The sequence below is a fragment of the Lolium perenne genome, chromosome 5, assembly GCF_019359855.2.
Source record: "Lolium perenne isolate Kyuss_39 chromosome 5, Kyuss_2.0, whole genome shotgun sequence".
Taxonomy (NCBI): domain Eukaryota; kingdom Viridiplantae; phylum Streptophyta; class Magnoliopsida; order Poales; family Poaceae; genus Lolium; species Lolium perenne.
In genome coordinates, this window is record NC_067248.2 from 161,701,226 (window position 1) to 161,720,142 (window position 18,917).

An 18,917-nucleotide genomic window follows, 5' to 3' on the forward strand; every position below is an offset into this window, starting at 1 on the left:
ACACAAAGGAAGATTAAGTTTCAGCGGTTGCTTTCAACTTATAACATGTATATCTCATGGATAATCGTCAACATAGAGTAATATAATAAGTGCAATATGCAAGTATGTAGGAATCAATGCACAGTTCACACAAGTGTTTGCTTCTTGGGGTGGAGAGAAATAGGTGAACTGACTCAACATTAAAAGTAAAAGAAAGGTCCTTCAAAGAGGAAAGCATCGATTGCTATATTTGTGCTAGAGCTTTTATTTTGAAAACATGAAACAATTTTGTCAACGGTAGTAATAAAGCATATGAGTTATGTAAATTATATCTTACAAGTTGCAAGCCTCATGCATAGTATACTAATAGTGCCCGCACCTTGTCCTAATTAGCTTGGACTACCGGATCATCGCAATACACATGTTTTAACCAAGTGTCACAATGGAGTACCTCCATGCGCCTGTACAAAGGTCTAAGGAGAAAGCTCGCATTTTGGATTTCTCACTTTTGATTATTCTCAACTTAGACATCCATACCGGGACAACATGGACAACAGATAATGGACTCCTCTTTAATGCATAAGCATGTGGCAACAATTATTATTCTCATATGAGATTGAGGATATATGTCCAAAACTGAAACTTTCACCATGAATCATGGCTTTAGTTAGCGGCCCAATGTTCTTCTCTAACAATATGTATGCTCCAACCATTAAGGTGGTAGATCTCTCTTACTTCAGACAAGACGGACATGCATAGCAACTCACATGATATTCAACAAAGAATAGTTGATGGCGTCCCCAGAAACATGGTTATCGCACAACAAGCAACTTAATAAGAGATAAAGTGCATAAGTACATATTCAATACCACAATAGTTTTTAAGCTATTTGTCCCATGAGCTATATATTGTAAAGGCGAATGATGGAATTTTAAAGGTAGCACTCAAGCAATTTACTTTGGAATGGCGGAGAAATACCATGTAGTAGGTAGGTATGGTGGACACAAATGGCATAGTGGTTGGCTCAAGTATTTTGGATGCATGAGAAGTATTCCCTCTCAATACAAGGTTTAGGCTAGCAAGGCTATTTGAAACAAACACAAGGATGAAGCGGTGCAGCAAAACTCACATAAAAGACATATTGAAAACATTATAAGACTCTACACCGTCTTCCTTGTTGTTCAAACTCAATACTAGAAATTATCTAGACTTTAGAGAGACCAAATATGCAAACCAAATTTTAGCATGCTCTATGTATTTCTTCATTAATGGGTGCAAAGTATATGATGCAAGAGCTTAAACATGAGCACACCAATTGGCAAGTATCACATTACCCAAGACATTTTAGCAATTACTACATGTATCATTTTCCAATTCCAACCATATAACAATTTAACGAAGAAGAAACTTCGCCATGAATACTATGAGTAGAAACTAAGGACATACTTGTCCATATGCAACAGCCGAGCGTGTCTCTCTCCCACACAAGCATTTATTCAAACAAAAACAAAAACAAAAAACATACAGACGCTCCAAGTAAAGTACATAAGATGTGATGGAATAAAAATATAGTTTCAGGGGAGGAACCTGATAATGTTGTCGATGAAGAAGGGGATGCCTTGGGCATCCCCAAGCTTAGACGCTTGAGTCTTCTCGAAATATGCAGGGGTGAACTACCGGGGCATCCCCAAGCTTAGACTTTTCACTCTTCTTGATCATAGTATATCATCCTCCTCTCTTGACCCTTGAAAACTTCCTCCACACCAAACTTAGAACAACTCATTAGAGGGTTAGTGCATAATCAAAAATTCACATATTCAGAGGTGACACAATCATTCTTAACACTTCTGGACATTGCCCAAAGCTACTGGAAGTCAATGGAACAAAGAAATCCATCCCACATAGCAAAAGAGGCAATGCGAAATAAAAGGCAGAATCTGTCAAAACAGAACAGTCCGTAAAGACGAATTTTAAAGGGGCACCAGACTTGCTAAAATGAAAATTCTCAAATTTAATGAAAGTTGCGTACATATCTGAGGATCACTCACGTAAATTGGCATAATTTTCTGAGTTACCTACAGAGAATTAGGCCCAGATTCGTGACAGCAAAGAAATCTGTTTCTGCGCAGTAATCCAAATCTAGTATGAACCTTACTATCAACGACTTTACTTGGCACAACAAAACACAAAACTAAGATAAGGAGAGTTTGCTACAGTAGTAAACAACTTCCAAGACACAAATATAAAACAAAGTACTGTAGTAAAATAAACACATGGGTTATCTCCCAAGAAGTTCTTTCTTTATAGCCATTAAGATGGGCTCAGCAGTTTTAATGATGCACTCGCAAGAAATAGTATTTGAAGCAAAAGAGAGCATCAAGAGGCAAATTCAAAACATATTTAAGTCTAACATGCTTCCTATGCATAGGAATCTTGTAAATAAACAAGTTCATGAAGAGCAAAGTAACAAGCATAGGAAGATAGAACAAGTGTAGCTTCAAAAATTTCAGCACATAGAGAGGCATTTTAGTAACATGAAGATTTCTACAACCATATTTTCCTCTCTCATAATAACTTTCAGTAGCATCATGAGCAAACTCAACAATATATCTATCACATAAAGCATTCTTATCATGAGTCTCATGCATAAAATTATTACTCTCCACATAAGCATAATCAATTTTAGTAGTTGTAGTGGGAGCAAAAACAAAGTAGCTATCATTATTATTCTCATCAAGTGTAGGAGGCATAGTATAATCATCATAAAATGTACTCTCCATAGTAGGTGGCACCAAAAGACCACTATCATTATAATCATCATAAATAGGAGGTAAAGTATCATCAAAGTAAATTTACTCCTCAATGCTTGGGGGACTAAAAAGATCATGCTCATCAAAACCAGCTTCCCCAAGCTTAGAATTTTCCATAGCATTAGCAACAATAGTGTTCAAAGCATTCATATTAATAACATTCCCATTAGCATGCATATAAAGTTCCATCGGTTTTTTAATTCTCTCTTCAAACACATCATGTCCTAATTCAAGATAAAGTTCATAAAGATCTCTCATATTTTTGTTGTTTTCCATTATGCCTAACTAGTGTAAACAAGAAACAAAAAGTTGCAATTGCAGGATCTAAAGGAAATAGCTTCGAGCACAAACACAATGGCGCCAGAAGAGTACTTACCTGGGACCGGAGTATGAGTGCCTTTTACCTTTCCTCCCCGGCAACGGCGCCAGAAAATAGCTTGATGTCTACGCCCCCTCCTTTTCCTGTAGACAGTGTTGGGCCTCCAAGAGCAGAGGTTTGTAGAACAGCAGCAAGTTTTCCCTTAAGTGGATCACCCAAGGTTTATCGAACTCAGGGAGGAAGAGGTCAAAGATATCCCTCTCATGCAACCCTGCAACCACAAAGCAAGAAGTCTCTTGTGTCCCCAACACACCTAATAGGTGCACTAGTTCGGCGAAGAGATAGTGAAATACAGCTGGTATGAATAAGCAGTAGCAACGGCACCAGAAAAGTGCTTTGCCCAGGACAGTAAACAAGCAGTAGTAACGCAACAGTAGTAACACAGTAAAACAGTAAACAAGCAGCGATAGCAGTATTTAGGAACAAGGCCTAGGGATCATACTTTCACTAGTGGACACTCTCAACATTGATCACATAACAGAATAGATAAATGCATACTCTACACTCTTGTTGGATGATGAACACCATTGCGTAGGATTACACGAACCCTCAATGCCGGAGTTAACAAGCTCCACAATTCAATGTTCATATTTAAATAACCTTAGAGTGCATGAAAGATCAATACGACTAAACCAAGTACTAACATAGCATGCACACTGTCACCTTCACACTATGTAGGAGGAATAGATCACATCAATTCCATCATAGCAATAGTTAACTTCATAATCTACAAGAGATCATAATCATAGCCTACGCCAAGTACTAACACGGATGCACACACTGTCACCATTACACCGTGCAGGAGGAATAAAACTACTTTAATAACATCACTAGAGTAGCATGCAGATAAATTGTGATACAAAACACATTGCAATCATAAAGAGATATAAATAAGCACTTCACTATGCCATTCATAACAGTGAATAAGTATTCTGTGAAATATAGCCTAAGAGACCCACACGGTGCACACACTGTCACCTTTACACACGTGGGACAAGGAGTCTCCGGAGATCACATAAGTAAAATTCACTTGACTAGCATAACGACATCTAGATTACAAGCATCATCATATGAATCTCAATCATGTAAGGCAGCTCATGAGATTATTGTATTGAAGTACATAGGAGAGAGATGAACCACATAGCTACCGGTACAGCCCCGAGCCTCGATGGAGAACTACTCCCTCCTCATGGGAGACAGCAGCGTTGATGGAGATGGTGGTGGTGTCGATAGAGGAGCCTTCCGGGGGCACTTCCCCGTCCCGGCGGCGTGCCGGAACAGAGACTCCTGTCCCCCAGATCTTGGCTTCGCGATGGCGGCGGCTCTGGAAGGTTTCTCGTACCGTGGCTTTTCCGTATCGAGGTTTTAGGTCCAGGGGCTTTATATAGGTGAAGAGGCGGCGTCAGAAGGTCGAAGGGGCGCCGACACTACCCTTGGCCGCGCCGGCCTAGGGTTTGGTGGGCCTGTGCCCCCTCTCTGGCGGTTCTCGTGTGTTCTGGATGCTTCCGGGCAAAATAGGAACCTGGGCGTTGATTTCGTCCAATTCCGAGAATATTTCTTTACTAGGATTTCTGAAACCAAAAACAGCAGAATGACAACAAGCGGCACTTCGGCATCTTGTTAATAGGTTAGTTCCAGAAAATGCACGAATATGACATAAAGTGTGCATAAAACATGTAGATATCATCAATAATGTGGCATGGAACATAAGAAATTATCGATACGTCGGAGACGTATCAAGCGCTGAGACATATTTATAATACTTTATGTAGATACATATAGTTGGTTATAAATGATGTAATTATATACTTGATTATAAAAGGTTTCATTGAGAATTAACTTCAATGAAAGGATATGGACTGAAACATATTTAGTGTCAAGATCTATGAAGATAGATTGAAACACATAATAAGTTTAAGTCAAAGTACATAGAAAGGATATTGAAGTAGTTCAATATAGAAATATTAAGAAAATGTTCTTGTCATGTGAAGTTTTAACAAAACTTGAGTGTATCTGACACTCAATGAGTAAAAACACATGAGTGATCTAGATCATAATTAATATGTACACAATCAGATGTCCTGTGCTCTAAAATGTTAGGAGCATATACCAGAATGATTCATGTGATGATCATTGAACAAACAGTAAGAATATCCCTGTGTACTTTAGAAGAACCAAGGATATATAAATAGTTTTGTATGGAGAAATGACAAACAAATCGCTGTAAGGTGTTGCACCGATATTGGTTTTGTCACATATAAAAATAAAATTTCAATCTCAAATTAGGCTAAGTGTTGTTTAAAAGGTAGCACAATGCTAGATTTAGAAGAGTTCTAAATATTGTGACGGATTCTACAAAAGAAGGCAGAGTTTGTCATTGTTTTGACAATGATTGAGGATGTTAAAGTCAAGAAGTTCTTTGAGAACTTGGTGTAGTTCCGATAGTGTCAGAACTTTGAAGCTATATTATGTATGACAATATTAGTGACATATTTCAGACCGCGGAATTAAGGTTCCACCAGAAGACCAAACATATTTAATGCCGACTCATTTAGAAAATGAGTGATGCGTTGAGACGCAAATGAATTGCAAAATACATACATTTCTGAGCATGTCAGATCCGTTGACTAAAACTTCTCCCGTGAGCAAAACATGATAAAGCACCGGAAGGCCAAGGTGTTATATCTCTACAAATGTAAACTAGATTATTGACTCTAGTGCAAGTGGGAGACTGTTGGAGATATGCCCAAGAGGCAATAATAAAATGGTTATTATAATATATCTTTAAGTTTATGATAATGTTTACATACCATGCTATAATTGTATTAACCGAAATATTGATACATGTGTGTTATGTGAACAACAAGGAGTCCCTAGTAAGCCTCTTGTATAACTAGCTTGTTGATTAATAGATGATCATAGTTTCATGATCATGAACATTGGATGTTATTAATAACAAAGTTATGTCATTATGTGAATGATGTAATGGAAAACACCCAATTAAGCGTAGCATAAGATCACGTCATTAAGTTATTTGCTATAAGCTTTCGATACATAGTTACCTAGTCCTTATGACCATGAGATCATGTAAATCACTTATACCGGAAAGGTACTTTGATTACATCAAACGCCACTGCGTAAATGGGTGGTTATAAAGGTGGGATTAAGTGTCCGGAAAGTATGAGTTGAGGCATATGGATCAACAGTGGGATTTGTCCATCCCGATGACGGATAGATATACTCTGGGCCCTCTCAGTGGAATGTCGTCTAATGTCTTGCAAGCATATGAATAAGTTCATAAGAGACCACATACCACGGTACGAGTAAAGAGTACTTGTCAGGAGACGAGGTTGAACAAGGTATAGAGTGATACCGATGATCAAACCTCGGACAAGTAAAATATCGCGTGACAAAGGGAATTGGTATCGTATGTGAATGGTTCATTCGATCACTAAGTCATCATTGAATATGTGGGAGCCATTATGGATCTCCAGATCCCGCTATTGGTTATTGGTCGGAGAGAAGTCTCAACCATGTCTACATAGTTCACGAACCGTAGGGTGACACACTTAAAGTTTGATATCGTTTAAGTAGATATGGAATGGAGTTCGAAGTTTTGTTCGGAGTCTCGGATGGGATCCAGGACATCACGAGGAGTTCCGGAATGGTCCGGAGAATAAGATTCATATATAGGAAGTCATTTTCTAGGTTTGAAAATGATCCGGTATTTTCTCTGGAAGGTTCTAGAAGGTTCTAGAAGAGTCCGGAAGAAATAAGGATGGAAGGTGGAGTCCCAGAGGGACTCCACCCACCTTGGCCGGCCAGCCTAAGGGAGGAGGAGTCCCAAGTGGACTCCCCACCATGGTGACCGGCCACCCCACCAAGGAAAGGGGGGAGTCCCACTCCCCCTAGGTTTGGTCACATGGAAGGTTTTTTGTTGGGGTCTTATTCGGACACTTTGACCTAAACCTTGGGGCTTCCACCTATATAAAGACGGGAGGAGAGGGGCTGGCCGGCCACCACAACACCACCATGGCCGCACCCCTCAAGGCTGCCCTAGCCGGCGCCCCCTCTCCCAAACCCTAGCGGTTCCCTCCTACCTCTCTCTCCCACATAGCTTAGACGAAGCTCTGTCGGAGATCTCCACCACCACCGCCACCACGCCGTCGTGCTGCTGGGATTCCGAGGAGGATCTACTACTTCCGCTGCCCGCTGGAATGGGGAGAAGGACGTCGTCATCAACACCGTACGTGTGACCGAGTACGGAGGTGCTGCCCGATCGTGGCACCGTGATCAAGATCTTCTACGCGCTTTTGCAAGCGGCAAGTGATCGTCTACCGCAGCAATAAGAGCCTACTCTTATAGGCTTCGGAAATCTTCAAGGGTGAGTCTTGATCATCCCCTCGTTGCTCCCGTCTTCTAGATTTCATCTTGGCTTGGATTGCGTTCTCGCGGTAGGAAAATTTTTGTTTTCTATGCAACGAATCCCTACACATAAAGGCTCGAATTGATCAAGAAATGTGGTGCGATAGGCCGGAGTTGAACATGCAGCCACCTCATGGTGCCAAAAAAATCTTGGACTAAGCCACACGCTCCGTTCTGCCTCACAAAGGCCCAAAAAAGGGAGGTCTTCCAATGGATGAAGGACTCCTTGTTTTTCCCTGATGGGTTCGCAGCCAACTGGATGAGGGGTCTGAACATTGAAACGTTGCGAGTACAAGGACTGAAGAGTCATGACTACCACATATGGCTTGAGCGGATAATGCCGGTGATGATTCGAGGCTATGTCCCTGAGAATACTTGGCGAGTGCTAGCGAGGTTGAGTTTTTTCTTCCGCCAGATTTGTGCTAGGGAGTTAGACACTAAAGTGATTGAGAAGCTGGATGAAGAGGCACCCGTGTTGCTTTGCGATCTAGAGAAGATCTTTCCTCCAGGGTTCTTTAATCCGATGCAACATATGATCCTGCACCTCGCGGAGGAATGCTTAAAGGGGGGGGCCGAATTGGGGCCGTTGGCAGTTTGGTACCGAGAGAGAAACACAAAAGCTTCGTCAAATGACTGGCAATAAATGCATGATCGAAGCATCCATAGCCGAGGCAGTCCTGAACGTGGAGGTGGCAAACTTCACCACTAAGCACTATGATCCCAACATTCCCACAGAGCACAACCCGGTCCTCCGTTACAATGCCGCCAACAATGAAGAAGTACCCAAGCTTAGCATCTTCGTGGGGCTTGGTGGCAAGTCAAGTGGCTCGAAGCCATACAGAACGGACCGGCAGGAGCGGACCTTGATCCACTCGTATGTCTTGAACACCATGGTCGAAGTGAAGCCGTACATCGAGTAAGTGCGAACCATTTAGTTATTCGCAAACATTCACTCGTATTTTCGTGGCTAACTCTTCCTCTTTTCATCGGTATAGGCAATTTAAGGCTATACATTGGAAGAATACCCACAGGGAGCCTACCCCAGAAGAATCCAAGCAAATTTTCGATAAGGGCGGCGGTTTCGGTTTTAGTAGCTGGTTCTGTAATTTGGTACTTTTCTATCCAAATTAGCTAGCACTTCCGACATTTATCGGTCATTTCTCGTTCTAAACTTCTCGTGCTAAACTTGTAGGCAAGAACTGACAAAGAGATGAAGTCAGAGCTAAGAAAAATTGCTAGGGGCTTTGACCATTCCCTCGAAGCGTTCAACTCCTATGACGTGAACGGGTATCGCTTTCAGACCCATAAATACACAACAAGCCGGCCCAACGCGAAGACAATAAATAGCGGGGTGGTATGTCAAGGTGACGATGGGCTCCATTACTATGGAAGAGTCGAGGATATATACGAGCTGAATTACGGGTTTCAGAAAGGGCTAAATCCCGTCGTCTTCAAATGTCATTGGTTTGACCCACGTCGGGTGAGACGGGATCCTGAAATTGGGTTGGTCGAAGTTGAAAGGAACTCTGTTTATAAGGGAGAGGATGTGTACATCTTGGCTACCCAGGCCTTTCAAGTATTCTATCTCCCGTACGCGTGCAGAAACCCGACAAAACGTCTACATGGATGGGATGTTGTGATGACGGTGCCTTCACGCAATAGGCCGCCCCCGCCAAACAAGGACGATTACCGCCGCGTAGACCCCTCAGCAAAGAGTGTCGAGTTCTATCAGGAAGAAGGGCTCCCCGGGCATTTCATAATCGCCTTGCCGACTATCGATGACATGGTCGTAGACAATGAACAAGAAGATGCGGGCATGGATGGGGACAATGCAGAAGATGAAGCTGAGGATGTTTGTGCCCCGGAAGACCTGAGTTTGCTCGAGGCGTTCAGAGCAGGGATTGACCTCCATGCAGATGGACCACCTCCAGGTTTCATTGATGATTATTGGTTTGCCGAGCCTGATGACGATGAGGAGACACGCGGTCCAATCACAGATGGCGACACAGGCTACTGATCTATGTAGTAGTAATTGTGAGGCTAGCCTATTTGTAATAACTCTGTGTAATAGTGATTGTCTAGCTAGGTTATTTGTAAGAACTCCGTGCTATGTTTGAGAGAACTCTATGCTAGCTATTTGTTGCTTCCACTAATTAATGTTCATCCTTTTGCATTATTGTTGCTTTCATTAATGTTCATCTACTTATATTTCTGTTGCTTTCACTAATATTTATCTCTTTACAATATTGCGTACTAATAAACCACTCTCTTCATTTGTGTTTGCAGGTGATTGAAGCATGCCGCCAAAAAAAAGGGGTGGCGGTCTTAAAAAGAAGCTCAAGGACTTGGTAGGTGTAGGGACTTCGAGGCGGGGCCGAGCTACTACCCCCCCTCCTAGCCCCCCTCCTGTCGCTCCCACAGGGCGGCCGCGTAGGAAGAATGCGACGCGGGTACTCACTCCTAGTCCTAGCCCCCCTCCCGCAGCCAATGATGATGATGAGGAGGAGGACCAGGAGCACCACGGGGGTGGGAAGGACCAGGAGGAGGAGGGGGGTGGGGAGGACCAGGAGGAGGAGGGGGGTGAGGAGGACCAGGAGCCCCCAGTACCTCAAGAAGCACGAGGAGGGCAAGAAGAAGCGGGCAGAGATGCGAGGTGGATCGCATATCCAAGGCAGCATCCCCATCTCTCTTCACCTGCAAAAGGAGGTGAGCAAATTAATGGTTCCTTCATTCTTTGAATTCATGTTATATATTTGTTAACTCCGCAAGGGTGTGCCACTTCACTCAATTACATGTTCTCTTTTGCAGGAAGTCAGGACAGGAGCGAAGCCTAACGTCTTTGCCGTGCTAAAGAAGATGAAGCAAAGGAAGACGCCTGATCCTGAGACGGGGTCCATGTGGGTTAACCCGCAATCTGAGACCCAGTGCACGTCGTATGTCTCCAAGTTCAAGCAGAAGTACGGTGATGACGCCAACCCAGAGGCCGAGGACTTTGACCCTGAGGTCGCGGTGCTTGCGGGAGAAGGCTTGAAGCATGGCCTCCTATGGTTTGGTGACGGTTGCATCGACCCAGCGAAGGTTCCCTCTCTCCGCCAGATCCGTCGTGGTCGTAAGAGAGGCCAGCCTGAGGTAGAGCCCCGGCCACGGGCTTCGGATCTAGCTGTCGAGCAGTTACGGGTATGTTCTTCCTCGGGCCTCTACATTTCCTTTACATGCTTTCCATTGAAATGTTAATGACATCGCGGCAACACAACGTAGGAGGAGATGGCAGCGAAGGAGCAGGCGGCCCAGGAGCAAAGGGCGCAGATGGAGCAGCAGATTCTGGAGTACCAGCAGCAGCAGACACAGATGATGCAGCAGATGCAACAGCAGCAGCAGATGATGCAGCAGCAGCAGGCACAGATGAGCTGGCTGATGAGCCAGACGGTTCTGACTTCTCCACCAGGGAGTCTTCCTGCTGCTCCACCTTACTCCATGCCGTGGATGCCGCCACCGTCCACTCAGACCCCGGGGACACCTATCACCGTCAACAACATGAACATCATCCGGAGCATGAACCGCGGTGAGTCCTCCTACACTTGTGCCCAACCCGCTACTTGTACTTGTTCAAGTGTTCAATATGCAAATGCAAATGTTCATTCCATCAACCTGCTTATAGATTATATGTCACAAGGCAATGACGTCGTTGTAATGGATTGTTCGCACTTGTTATGGATTGTAATAATGGACATTGCTATGCATGTGCTCGATGTGGACTCTATGTAACAGATTGTATGCATGAACTATGTGTGCTCGATGTATTTGTGGTGTTGTTGATGTGTTCGTCGTGCACTTGTCATCGTTGTAATGGATTGTTCGCACTTGTTATGGATTGTAATAATGGACATTGCTATGCATGTGCTCGATGTGGACTCTATGTAACGGATTGTATGCATGAACTATGTGTGCTCGATGTATTTGTGGTGTTGTTGATGTGTTTGGTGATCATATGTTGATATATATGTTATATATGCTATATTTGTGAAATGCAATATTTGAAATGCAGGGATAATTGAAAAACAGCAAAAAAAGAAAAATGCAGGGGCCTTTGCCGTGTGTGTGCACACGGCAAAGGACTTTTGGTCTCTTTGCCGTGTGCACACGCACGGCAAAGGCACCACGTGGCGACAGCCTGTAGACCTGGGAGCCCTGTGGGGCGTGCCTGTAGGGGACTTTGCCGTGCGGCCTGGCATGCTGGCGCACGGCAAAGATTGGCGCACGGCACAGCTCGCACGCACGGCGACGACTGCACGCACGGCAAAGAGCAGGCCGCACGGCAATGGTAGCGCGCACGGCAAATCCTGGTCCGCACGGCAAAGTCAGCGCGCACGGCAGCCCAGCGCGCGCACGGCAAAGGCCTTTACCGTGCAAATTGTCGACGCGCACGGCAATGGTGCCGTTGCCGTCGGAAGCTTTGCCGGGCGGTCTTTGCCGTGCGTCCACGCACGGCAACTTCTTTGCCGTGCAAACAAGGCCCTTTGCCGTGCGAATTGTCGCACGGCAGCGTCCTTCTTTCCCGTAGTGTCTGAAAGCGCATGTGGCGTCTCGCAAAGAGGAGAAGGAGCACATGCTTGCCCTGTAGCAACTCGCCATCCATAATGTCGTTCAGTTGGCAATGATGAGGTGCATGTAGGCGCATCCGGAGGAGGTCTCGCTCGAGGGACGTGACGAAGAAGAAGAAAGCCGAGGAGAAGAAGGAAGGCAAAGCTGGCCCCTCAACGGTGAAACAAGAGGAAGACGATACATTCTACAACGGTGTTCACTGGGAGGCCCGCATGCTTAGTTCCTACCAGCAGTAGGGTTATGTTTAGGACTACAATGAGTTTGAAAGAGTCAAACTATGTAGGATGAGTTTCTATGTTTCAAATGTGTCAAACTTTCAAAGTTTCAATGTTTGAATGTGTTGGTCGATGCTCTATTTTACATCATCAAAAAAGAGATGCCCTACTTTACATCATCTGAAAAATAGGTGAAGTGCTATTTTACATCATCTGAAATCGTGTGTCCTGAAACCTAAAAAAAATGTGCCCTAAAACTGCTTTTGCCTTCCCTATTTTACATCTTCTGTAAAGCAGCACTAGTTCTAGCCTATTAGCAAGACAAGGAATTCTATTGAGTTTGGACAGAATTTTTTTTTCTTGGCTCGGACAAGAGAATTTTATTAAAACAAGGTAGAATTACAATCTGTGATTTATCACCGCAGCAAACTCCGGTGGAAAATCTCTAGTGCACGTTACAGTTCTACCATGTACTCTGCCAAATTTGGCCACCTCGTGGTTAGCACAATTTGCTTCATGATAAGCCTTGACCAATATTTTCTCTCTCCTCAATAACTCACAACGACATGAGAGTGGCGATTCTTCCGTGTGCACGGGACATCCCATGCACAAAAAATATTGTATTTCATCGCAAACCATTATGTTCTAGATTTTCAAAACATAACCAAACATAATGTTACTTGCAGCACGAATCATACCGGAAGAAACAATGGGTGCAACCACGTGCACTGGACGGAAGAATGTGTTTTCTCACGATGACCTGAACTCTAGAGGCATACATTGAGGACGTGTTGGATGTACTCTCCTTGATCAGAAGTTGGATGGCTTCAGAGCAGTCCGTTTCGGCTGTCAAGTTTTGTGGGCGTCCAGATTAACGCCCATGCCACCCCTTCCACATACAAATGAACGCTGTTGGTTATGACAGGACACACAAATTACCAAGCACGAGAGAATGTCATATTCAAAAAGCGATAATTGTTACTCACAACGAGAAAACCATGGAAGATAAGAAGAATTTGATGCTTATCGCTGTCTTCAGGACAACATACTGATACTATGACAGGATTGGCAGCGACACAGCCGAATAAACTCACGAACATGAGTTTGCATTGGCAGCCATCAGCATAAACAGTACAGGAGTTTGAAACCAAAGAAATTTATTACTGTACATGCCAATTAAGAAAGCTAACTGAAGGCTAATTCTTGATCTCCTGGAAGATATCAGGTCATGCGTGCATGCCATCTCTTCCTCCAACACATAACCCAGAGGATATTTTATTCTAGATATTAATCCAGAGGGATGCTTAGATATCTTGGCGGCAACAGTAAGTAGTCGGAGTCTCCATGGACAACCAGAAATGGAAGGATGTGAGCTGACTTCGAACAGAAGATGTGCTCATAGCTCATCTAAGTAATCACCACTCACCACCCTGAATCATAGAAATGAAAGGATGATCAGCTAGTGATTCAAATTTCTACAATTTTGTGAGCAAATGAGAGGAGGGATTGGCCAAAAACTTTGTACACCATATATATGTTCATGGAGTTTAGAACTCTAAACTGCCACGGAAGATCACTCTTTCAACAACAAAAGAAATCTCGGAAGACAAAGATTCTACATTCAGATGACTGATGAATAGCGAGAACTATGAAAAAACAAACTGCATCGAATGGGCTAAACACTAAATTCCCAAGTCCTCAGACAAAATAATTGAATAGCACAGGAGCTGACAATATCTACCGATTGCATGCAATGAAATTCAAGGCACTTAACAATGAAATGACAAAGAACGTAGAAATATCATATGAACACCACTACTATCCGTTGGAGGTTTCTTTGGCCCTCTAATAGCCAAACTGAGAGAAAATCTCCCAAAATGCAGCTTTATCCTTGTTAACTGTGAAGATAAGATAATAAAAGGCAAATTGATTGTGGCACAGCTGAACTTAAGAGTGAATATTAGCTTCACCCAACGCACCACCGAAGAAAGAAAAGAAAAAAAATAGCATGAAGGCAAATTTAATATGGTTATTTCCATCTATTTTAACAACAAACAATGTTCTCTTGTCACATTGCATAACTAATAGTAGTAATATTTGCCTCCATCTAGTAGTTAAGGCCCATGACATAGATAAGTGAAAAGATTTGTTTTCTTCAAATAAATTAAAATGCATGCTTCAGATAAATTTTACACCATATACCTTAAAAGGGGCATTTTCTTAAAGCATCAAGCTGATACAAATAAATAAACCCGGCCTCTGCAACAGGACAAAGCATCGGACGCACACACATACAACATAAGGCTAAAAAATAAGAAAAAACGACAAAAGCAATGCCCACAGTCCTTGTCTTAGACCATTCAGCAACAAGAGCGATCTCCCCTCATGAGCAACAAGAGAAATGCACACAGATACCCATTCTGCAGATTTCCTTCATATGAATCTCATGTCCACAAATATGCTTTTACTTAGAGGTCAAAACTATGATAGCAAATATAGAAGTGGCAAGCATGCAAGAGCCGCATTGGAGCATTTTTTCTGAGATATAGTATCCAGAAGCACAAGTTAAGATGTCCATTTGCAATTTGATAAAACAGAGCAGATAACATGAATCCTCAAAATTTATGCATCAAATTTACCTTCAATTAAGTTTGGCAATCACCCATGGAATTCTGAAGGTAAACTAAAAGTTATCTATGAGAAGAAGCATAAAACAAGAACAAGTGGAATGAGTGATAAAGCTCAATATAATCCAAAAGAAGTTGTGAAGGTAAACACATGAGCATTATGTTGCCATTGGTGCAAACGTTACTTCCCACGTGCTAAACAAAACATGTGCTCTGTAAGTCACTTGAAGGGATCATAATAAAAGGGATACCAAATCTCATGCATAGAGTGCTTCCAAATTAATGTAAACAAGAATCGCTAAATACGACGCTGTAACAGGCAAGATTCGGAAAGCGGTCAGAATAGGATGATCAAAGCATGTGATTAGCTCTTCTACCACCAGCATAAATTATTGCTAACCAACAAGTGAGAAAGACAGTGTGGTAAGATAAGAACTGTTACACCAAACTTATATTTTGGAATAGTAACTTCCCATTGCTTGCTGCGTTGTGCAAAAGCATAAATCATTTTTTTTAACAAGGCAGAAAGACTTGCCATTTCCATAATTTAAGAAGAGATTGTTCAATTGCCATAGCCAAGGGCATTTTAGAAGGAAAGGGTCTACTATTAGCCTAGCAAGCTTATTTGGCAAAAGAAAATGGCATGAGGAGGGAAGGAAGATGTACCGAAAGGTCGTCAAGCCATTACGCCTGAGCAAGGAAGGCAGGCGGCCATGCGAGCAAATAGGGGTAGATGGGGTCGCCGTACTCCATGCCACCTTTCATCAGCAGGCGCTCCAGCTTGCGAGTCTTGAGATCGAAGGAGTAGCGGCCGTAGCCCGACATCTGGATGAATATCTTCCCTGTGCGCCCGGCATCAATGTCAGTGATCCAGATGCTCGCCATCCTGGCCCTCGCGTCCCTGGGCAGGCCCGGCACCGCGTCGTACACCTTGTGAAGATCCATCTCCTTCTCCACATGCCACCCATTGTCGGTGTCGCTGGGCCTGGTCTCCTCCCCGCGCACCCAGAGCTGCATCACCTGGTTCTCCACGGTCGCGATGCAGAGCCGCCCGTCGTCAGGCGTCTCCCCGACGCGGTACTTGCCGAAACGGTCCCCCAGCACGGCCGGCGCGAGCAGGTAGGAGAAGCGCAGCGTGGCAGCGTCCAGCGCCAGCACGCGGCCGGAGTTGCAGATGTGCCAGTAGAGGCTGCCGGCGGCGTGCACGCAGCGGCCCTTGAGCAGCTTGGGGTCGAAGTCGACCTGGACGGCCGCGTCCCGCGGGAGCGCGCGCCAGCGGCACTGGCCGCCGTCGTCGACGGACGCGACCCAGGCGCGCGGGCGCCCGTCGTCCTCGACGGCGAAGCAGACGGCCTCGAAGCGGAGCCTGCTCGGGTGCGCGCGGGAGAGGAGCGCGGAGCCGACGTAGTGCCTGGAGGGGCGCCAGCGGCGGTCGTCGGGCACCGCGCGGCGCGGCGGCGGCGGGAGCAGCGCGTGGCGGCGCGTGGCCGGGTCGGCGACGAGGAGGCGAGGGAGGGCGCCCTTGGGGGTTGGCGCGGTGGGCTCGAGGAGGAGGAGGCCCTGGTGGCAGTCGTAGAGCTTGTAGCGGGAGGCGTCCGGGGCGAAGTTGAGGCAGTGGAGCGGGGAGGAGGCGCCGAGGGGGGCGAAGACGGCGTCGTGGTGGGCTCGGTCGGTGTTCTTGGTGGGCGGGTGGGGAGGGGGTTGGACGGGGTGGAAGAAGTAGCCGAGGAGGGGCGGCGCGCGGGGCAGGCAGCGGGCGGCGACGCGGCGCCAGCGGTGGCAGGCGAGGGCGGCGCGGAGGAGGTCGACGAGGGGGAGGCGGCGGAGGACGTTGCGGAGGACGGCCCCGTTGAGGACGTCGATCGCCTCCGGCGCCGCCTTCGGCTCCTGTGGCTGTGGCGGGGGAATCGAGGTGGGCAAGGTAGAGGAAGGTGGGGTTTTTGTTCTGTTTTTGGGTTTGGGTTTGCTTCCGCCTTTCTTCTTCCCAGCTTTCCGCGCCATTGGCGGCGGCGCGGCGGGCGGTGGTGGTGGCGGAGAGGCGGAGGACGGGGTGAAGAAGACGAGGAGGGTTTGGGAGAGGGAGCAGGTACTGACAGCCCCGATCTGGCTGCGATGTGAAAGGAAGAGGACCGACCAGTGGTACGACTGGACTGGGAGTGATGGTTCCCCTCCCAGCTCCACGGGTGATTCCGCCCAGCCGTAGTTTTTCTTCTCGAAATGATTTCAGAATGTACTTCTTTTAAAGAAAACAAAAACATTTTGAATGACTTAATTATGAATTAAGCTCAGCATCTCTTTTTTCTCAGATGCAACATTTTTTCTCGTGGTCTCTAAAACTTTTGAAAAGGGTTGCAATATCTCGAGCACACCCTTGTCGCAAACCAAAAAAAAAAGGTGTACAACCAGATCCTCATTTTGTTGCAACGGCATTTTAAAAAGTTTCACCATTTGCAACAACAGAAAAAGGTGGCATTGGAGAATTTGTACTCCCTCTATTCTGAAACAGTCTACATTCTACCCTCAGAATTTCTTCTGAAATAATCTACATTCTAACTTTTAGTCAACAACAGCACGGAAAAACAAAGTGGTTTTGCTCTCTTTATTGGACGTTGTTATTTTTAATGTAGCTCAAATTGGTTGTTTACATATCTAAGTAGTACTGATAAATGCAACACTACATTATCTCATTTTTTTCTAGAATGTAGACTAAATCAGAACGTATGGAGTACTCAACAAAACTAATACCCACATACAACATGTCTCAGCAACCTTTGCAACATCGAGAAAACATCAAAAATTTCTAACCTCCAGCATCACTAATCTCGAGCTAGCTGATGACAAACAGGTCTTGCCAGAGCCTTGTGCTCACCGACGACCCCAAAACAATCCCTTCAACCCTACCATCTTCTATGAGCTAAGGAGAGCAAAGGATTGGAGACTGGAGTTCCACGAGAGCGTCTATGCTTACATGATAAAAACTCCTCTACAACGCTCGAGATATGGATGTGTGGCGGCGGCTGGATGGCGTTCCGCAAGGCACACTGCATTAGGTGAGAAAAGGCGGCATGTGAGAAAGAAATAAAAATGTAGGGCACTCGGGAGGAAAGCAAAGTGCAGGACATAGTCAACCAATATATATGCCAACATATTATAAGCGTTTTCAAAAACAATTTACTTCATTCTCAAAGTCAAATGCCTACTTTTATAGACCATTCTCGTAAACTCGATTTTTGTATGGCTCCAAATTATATTTCTTATTGGACCATATAACATTATGAAAATAGTATGTAAGATGTATAATCAAGATTTTTTCCTTGACTTTCAACCGAAGTTCTCATGGATTAGAGATTTGTGAGCCCATAGCTACTTCCCTTCTAATATAGCCAAACATCTCCGGAAAGAAACAAAGATTCCGCCAAATTCCCTCATATGTGCCACTATCCTTTTTGAACATCAAGAATGTCATTAGATGTCTAGAACACCTAGGACAACGGTATTCAAGAGAAGGATCGTGGTGGTTTAGCGATCGAGGGGTGGGATGAGAGCAAATTTATCATGCCGGGCAGCATGTCGATGACTATGATGTTCGGATGTAAATGCATGGGATATATTTTGGATTGAGAAGAGGAATGTAGTACATTATTCATCTTAAGTTCACTAATTTTCACAAAGCATCTTAGATATATGTGTTATTTGGTTTATTTGGTTATTATGGTTTTGTAGACTTGGGTGTACCCTTCTCAAATTTCAAAAGGGATGTAAATTTTGCTAACCTTTTTTTGCTTCATATTGGCCCTTAGACACTCTGAGAACGCTATGCGATGTGTAAGTGACAATGTTCACGATTCGACTGAATCTCCCATAGTTGAATGTGTGTGTC

The 18,917-nt window shown here is 44.6% G+C and overlaps 1 protein-coding gene across 1 annotated transcript; it reads right to left on the reverse strand.

The window, feature by feature from the left end:
* Positions 1-13,345: 13,345 nt before the first annotated feature.
* On the reverse strand, positions 13,346-17,152 carry LOC127300430 (uncharacterized). The gene is made up of 2 exons (XM_051330534.2): positions 15,704-17,152; positions 13,346-13,840 (listed from the first exon to the last, which is right to left on the reverse strand). The coding sequence occupies exon 1, from the start codon at positions 17,036-17,038 to the stop codon at positions 15,722-15,724; it is 1,317 nt and encodes a 438-aa protein (XP_051186494.1). The 5' UTR covers positions 17,039-17,152; the 3' UTR covers positions 13,346-13,840; positions 15,704-15,721.
* Between the last annotated feature and the right edge of the window lie 1,765 nt (positions 17,153-18,917).